Below are 7,040 nucleotides of genomic sequence, written 5' to 3'. Positions count from 1 at the left end.
TGGAGACTGCTAGGAGATATTTGGCTATTTCACTAAGATCCAGTAGAAGTGTTAGTCCTGGTAAATACTATCAAGTTCAACTTTTCTTCATTTGCAATCCATCACCTGACAGACAAATGTCACTTTTGTGGCCAGCATGACTCGTACAGTACGGGAATTGGCTTCTTTCCATCTAATCAGTTTGCAAATACATCAAAGACGCTTTTATAATCCATTTCTAATGGATAAAGCTTTGGCCTGGACAAGAGGTCATCAGGTGGTCCCCAACGTTCACCGAGTGTTTCGACCCTTAACCACAACACTCTGCGGTTGGTGGGTCAGCAGTGATTGGCCAGATCACTGCCCCTCTCCTCCAGACTTCCAGCTATTGTCCTCTCTTATGCCAGAGCCAACAGGAGGCTCTCTGCCGCTTCTCCCAGCCTACAAACGGCTGTTTTCCTCAGGTGACCTCTCAATCCGACCTTTGTCATCAAATTCCACACAGATTGAGCAGGGAATCCTCGACATCCAACTTCCACTGTCATCAGCCATGCCATCCACCCCTTGTCCCGGCAGTCCTGGACAAGTTGTTGGTACTTTGTATTCTTCCTCTCTGCCGCTTCCTCACATCCCTCCTCCCACGGGACAGTAAGTTCCACCAGGATGATTTTCTTTCCCTCTGGGGACCACATAACTATGTCTGGTCTTAGTGGTGGACAGTACCGCTTCTGGGAAGAGGAGCTCGACCTTCATCTCCCATCCCTGGGCCAACTGCAGGTGGTTTTGCTTGGCCTTGGACTACTGGTCTATGACCCTCTTTCACAAAGGTGATGGTGCTCAGCAGTGGCTTAGTTTTGGCTGGGTGTTTAGTACGGGAATTGGCTTCTTTCCATCTAAAATGGAACCCTGCTGTATTAGTGTTTCCCTGATGTAGTAACCACATAACTATGTCTGGTCTTAGAGTGGTGGACAGTACCGCCTCTGGGAAGAGGAGCTTCCTCCCCAGGCCGACCTTCATCTCCCATCCCTGGGCCAACTGCAGGAGGTTTTGCTTGGCTTGGCCTTGGACTACTGGTCTATGACCCTCTTTCATGAAAGTGATGGTGCTCAGCAGTGGCTTAGTTTTGGCTGGGTGTTTAGTACGGGAATTGGCTTCTTTCCATCTAAAATGGAACCCTGATGTATTGTTGTTTCCCTGATGTATTATTGTTTCATTGACTTGACATGAAGTGAAATAATACAACAACAACAATGTAGGGTGTATGGAAACTGTTGCGTCCGACCAGTCTTCCCTCTCAGGGAATTAAAGTCACTGGTCAATCCCAAGTTCTTTAGATGACATATATGCTGAGTAAGAAGGTCCATCTAGACAGAATAGGAATATTATCAAGTTTTACTAAAGCTTTAGGAGACCAGCCCACACCAATGCGGTCATACCGGCATCTCGAAATGGTCTAACATTCTAACAGGAAGAGACAACTTATTGAATAGGAAAACAGCACCCACCCTGTCCAGAAAGGAATACAGCCTCATTGTTCTAATAGATAAGACAAAAAGGGGGTACTCCAACTCCCACATTCCAACCCCTCAAGACACTACACAGACGTCTGCAGACAAAGAGAGACAAGTATACAGTGTATAAATGGAAAAATACTAGCTGCTTTAAACATGACTATTGTTAAAGAAAGAACTCTTAAACATGTATGCATTCTCCTTAAAACTCAAGATTCTTTGTCTTTCACAATCAGTGTGATGTTGGATGGCGCTGGCTGCACCAAGGATGCCTTCAGGGCCCACCGTCAGCAGAGGAAAGTTGGATTTGCATGTCAATGTTTTTCGTAGAGCTGTCAAATGATTTAAAAACAAATCTGATTAATCACAGGTGATTACTCTCTTGCAAAATGGAAGTTAGCTTACACAGATACACTTTTATTCTGAGAATGTCATCCAGGAAAGTTTCTCTTTAAATCCATGTCATTTACAGTATTTGCACATAACAGTTGGATGTACAATTCTTCAGGGGTGTATTGTGGAAGTGGATTTGCCAGCCATCATTTTTCTACTGACTAAGCATTCATCTGATCACTGAGCTGAAAGAGCGTGTACGGCCAAAATAAATGGCATGATTCTCTTTTATGTCGTGTCAGTCTCCTTCTTAATGAGGTGTAAGGCCTCTTCCTTCTCCTTCAAGGCCTCTTTCTTCTTCTTCAAGGCCACTTTCTTCTCCTTCAAGGCCACTTTCTTCTCCTTCAAGGCCACTTTCTTCTCTTTCAAGACCTCTTTTAAGTCGTGAGTCTCCTCTTTTATGTCGCGAGTCTCCTCTCTTATGCTGTCAGTCTCCTTCAATAAGAGGAGTAAGGCCTTTTGTTTCTCCTTCATAATGAGGTGTAAGGCATTTTCCTTCTCCTTCAAGGCCTCTTCCTTCTCCTTCAAGGCCTCTTCCTTCTCCTTCAAGGCCTCTTCCTTCTCCTTCAAGGCCTCTTTTAAGTCGTGAGTCTCCTCTCTTTCGCTGTCAGCCTCCTTCATAATGAGGAGTCTGGCCTCTTCCTTCTCCTTCAAGGCCTCTTCCTTCTTCTTCAAGGCCTTTTTGTTATGCTCTAAGGCCTCTTTTAAGTTGTGAGTGTCCTCTTTTAAGTCGTGAGTGTCCTCTTTTATGTCTTGAGTCTCCTCTTTTATGCTGTAAGTCTCCTTCATAATGAGGAGTTCTGCCTCTTTCGTCTCGTACTCCAACGTACTCATTGAGGCCTTCATCTTCTCCCTTTGGTGTGGATCGAACTGCTCCATGACCTGCCGAACGTCCTGTTCAACGCACACACACACACACACACACACACACACACACACACACACACACACACACACACACACACACACACACACACACACACACACACACACACACACACAGGTTATCATTTGGAATGGGGAGCAAGTTTTTGCTCAAGACTTGTGGGGAGCAGCCTTTCTACAGGTTGTGGATGCATAATAAAAGTGTGTCAAAAGTCCACTGGCCAGTTAGCTCATTCACGTCTTTAAATCTCTGGATTGATGAAGTCATGTGCTGATCATTCTTACTGGGGGCCCTGGGGAAAAACAGTTCTTATGGTTCATGGGGACCAAATTTTAATAATTTTGCATAATTCACACAAATGTGTACGTGTTAGGGTTAGGGTTAAGGTTCACCCTAACCCTAACCCTACATGTTTTATGGGCCATAGCTTAAAAATCACTTAGGCATCTTCAGAATGGATCTGACTTATCATTTAAAAAGGTTTCCCTTTAGGGCACCTGTTGTTTTGTCCCCATACTGTCAAAGGTCCCCTATAGATGACTGTGTAAACAGAACCATGTCCCCATTAAGTAAGCATTGCTAGCACACACACACACACACACACACACACACACACACACACACACACACACACACACACACACACACACACACACACACACCTCCTCAGACGCTCAGCAAACTCCAAGTGATGGGTTACGATACCTGGAACATGTAAGCTGCAAGTTAGTCTCCGTGAAACGTAGCTAAGCTACAGGGAAGGAAGTTATCTCCGGAGAATTGTCACAAGCTAAACTAGCGAGCGTCAACACTACATCTATGTATGTAGTTCAACAATAACACTACATCTACGTATGTAGTTCAACAATAACATGTTAGATCCACTATGGACTGGACTCTCACTATTATGTTAGATCCACTATGGACTGGACTCTCACTATTATGTTAGATCCACTATGGACTGGACTTTCACAATTTTATGTCAGACCCACTCGATGTCCATTGCATCTGGTCTCCCCTAGAGGGGGGGGGGGGGGGTTACCCACATCTGCGGTCCTCTCCAAGGTTTCTCATAGACATTCACATTGACATCCCACTGGGTTGTGAGTTTTTCCTTGCCCGTATGTGGGCTCTGAACCGAGGATGTCGTTGTGGCTTGTGCAGCCCTTTGAGACACTTGTGATTTAGGGCTATATAAATATTGATTGATTGATATTATTATTAGGAGTTGTTAGAATGAAAAGCCAAGTTGATTTGGAGTGTAGTTGTAAAGATCCAGCAGCTGGAAGTCAAACATTTGCTGAGTAGGCAAATAGTGAGAACATTCCTGACTTGGTCTTTAGATTGTTTTACACTTTACTTTTCATATTTATTGTCAAATGTGCAGACTTTGAGCATTTTGTAATCTTCTCAATTTGGAAGAATATAACTGGACATAAATGAAGGTTTTTGTATTCCAGCAATGATATTTACAAGGTGACACTAATACAGTGTTCCCTCACTACAAGGTGACACTAATACAGTGTTCCCTCGCTACAAGGTGACACTAATACAGTGTTCCCTCGCTACAAGGTGACACTAATACAGTGTTCCCTCGCTACAAGGTGACACTAATGCAGTGTTCCCTCGCTACAAGGTGACACTAATGCAGTGTTCCCTCGCTACAAGGTGACACTAATGCAGTGTTCCCTCGCTACAAGGTGACACTAATGCAGTGTTCCCTCGCTACAAGGTGACACTAATACAGTGTTCCCTCGCTACAAGGTGACACTAATGCAGTGTTCCCTCACTACAAGGTGACACTAATGCAGTGTTCCCTCGCTACAAGGTGACACTAATACAGTGTTCCCTTGCTACAAGGTGACACTAATGCAGTGTTCCCTCGCTACAAGGTGACACTAATGTAGTGTTCCCTCGCTACAAGGTGACACTAATACAGTGTTCCCTCGCTACAAGGTGACATTAATGCAGTGTTCCCTCGCTACAACACGCTTCACTTCACACGGCCTCGCTGTTACACCCATCTTTTTTGTGTGTTTTTTTACGCTTTGTTTAATTTTTCTTACAGCACATGATTGTGTTCTGCGTCCTGATTGGCTAAGAGACTGTAGACCATTGTCAATCACTCTTCTTATGCCATGTGTCCTGTACTCTGCACAATGTCCACTTTTTGTCTTACAGTCCACTTATTTGGGACTTTTGTTGTACTGTCAACTACTTTTAGGACTTTTGTGCGCCTGCACTTGAAATGTCTGAGAATGCGGTAAAGGACACGTTATCAAATGAAGTCCAGTAGCTTGTCCTGCTGTTATTTCACAGCACATCTATTACACGATAGCTTGCTAACATTGAACCAAAGAATGGCTTATCGTACTTGCACCAGACTTTAATGCGTAGGACACAACAACAAATATACATATCATATTTACATAGAAGTGTCTCAGATGTAGAAATGACATACCTGTGTCCTTCTCGCTTTACACTTTCATTGCTGTAGTTGTGTTCCATGGAGTGAAGGACAACTCCCTTCCTTATAGCTTATGCATGTCATGTGACGTCATATTAGCATGAAGGACATCAAACATGTCCTACTTGCATTAGGACGTCAAGTCACGTAGATTGCTGAAAGATGTTCATGATATCATTGCTATCATAGTCTTCAAAGACTACTAAGCAGAGATGTATCAACCCTCATTGGTATCATAGTCTTCAAAGACTACTAAGCAGAGATGTATCAACCCTCATTGCTATCATAGTCTTCAAAGACTACTAAGCAGAGATGTATCAACCCTCATTGCTATCATAGTCTTCAAAGACTACTAAGCAGAGATGTATCAACCCTCATTGCTATCATAGTCTTCAAAGACTACTAAGCAGAGATGTATCAACCCTCATTGCTATCATAGTCTTCAAAGACTACTAAGCAGAGATGTATCAACCCTCATTGCTATCATAGTCTTCAAAGACTACTAAGCAGAGATGTATCAACCCTCATTGGTATCATAGTCTTCAAAGACTACTAAGCAGAGATGTATCAACCCTCATTGGTATCATAGTCTTCAAAGACTACTAAGCAGAGATGTATCAACCCTCATTGGTATCATAGTCTTCAAAGACTACTAAGCAGAGATGTATCAACCCTCATTGCTATCATAGTCTTCAAAGACTACTAAGCAGAGATGTATCAACCCTCATTGGTATCATAGTCTTCAAAGACTACTAAGCAGAGATGTATCAACCCTCATTGCTATCATAGTCTTCAAAGACTACTAAGCAGAGATGTATCAACCCTCATTGCTATCATAGTCTTCAAAGACTACTAAGCAGAGATGTATCAACCCTCATTGCTATCATAGTCTTCAAAGACTACTAAGCAGAGATGTATCAACCCTCATTGCTATCATAGTCTTCAAAGACTACTAAGCAGAGATGTATCAACCCTCATTGGTATCATAGTCTTCAAAGACTACTAAGCAGAGATGTATCAACCCTCATTGGTATCATAGTCTTCAAAGACTACTAAGCAGAGATGTATCAACCCTCATTGCTATCATAGTCTTCAAAGACTACTAAGCAGAGATGTATCAACCCTCATTGGTATCATAGTCTTCAAAGACTACTAAGCAGAGATGTATCAACCCTCATTGGTATCATAGTCTTCAAAGACTACTAAGCAGAGATGTATCAACCCTCATTGGTATCATAGTCTTCAAAGACTACTAAGCAGAGATGTATCAACCCCAAGCAGGACATACACGTGTGATCTGTGCATTACTGGAACGCCTTTGACGGAGTAGATTGGTTTCATTTCCTGGAGATCCTTCAGAGCGTTGGTGTGGATTGGTGTGATGGAAGGTTGATTGCAGCACTATAAGGAACAGAGTCAGGCTGAAGGCTAGTATGACAGATCCTGCTGGGATTGATTGACAGGGGTGTTGTTTAGCACCCTCGTTGTTGAATGTCTACGCTGAAGCTTTGCTGGGAGATGCCTAAGGATCAAGTGTTGCGTAAGAGGTGCTCAAAAACTGTTTTCACCGCCCGCCAGTCTCTCAACTCCACATTTGTCCAATCAATTCCACCTGTGTGGCCCTATGTGCTAGCTGCTGGAAATCACACACAATGTCAATGACACACAATGTTAATGACACACAATGTCAATGACACACACTGTCAATGACACACAATGTCCATGACACACAATGTCCATGACACACAATGTCAATGACACACAATGTCCATGACACACAATGTCCATGACACACAATGTCCA

General features: G+C 43.2%; 1 protein-coding gene across 2 annotated transcripts; it reads right to left on the bottom strand.

Moving 5' to 3' along the window:
- Positions 1-1,569: 1,569 nt before the first annotated feature.
- Positions 1,570-5,294, bottom strand: LOC133630449 (golgin subfamily A member 6-like protein 4). Of its 2 annotated transcripts, none has more exons than XM_062022045.1 (2): positions 5,232-5,294; positions 1,570-2,778 (listed from the first exon to the last, which is right to left on the bottom strand). In XM_062022045.1, the coding sequence occupies exon 2, from the start codon at positions 2,761-2,763 to the stop codon at positions 2,113-2,115; it is 651 nt and encodes a 216-aa protein (XP_061878029.1). In that variant the 5' UTR covers positions 2,764-2,778; positions 5,232-5,294; the 3' UTR covers positions 1,570-2,112. The 2 variants fall into 2 exon arrangements, with proteins under 2 accessions (XP_061878029.1, XP_061878034.1); XM_062022050.1 differs by lacking the exon at positions 5,232-5,294 and adding an exon at positions 3,433-3,468.
- Positions 5,295-7,040: the final 1,746 nt, after the last annotated feature.

Source organism: Entelurus aequoreus, linkage group LG02 (assembly GCF_033978785.1).
Source record: "Entelurus aequoreus isolate RoL-2023_Sb linkage group LG02, RoL_Eaeq_v1.1, whole genome shotgun sequence".
NCBI classification, from domain to species: domain Eukaryota; kingdom Metazoa; phylum Chordata; class Actinopteri; order Syngnathiformes; family Syngnathidae; genus Entelurus; species Entelurus aequoreus.
Note: the sequence above shows the minus strand (reverse complement) of the source record. Positions and strands in the feature narration are given on the sequence as shown.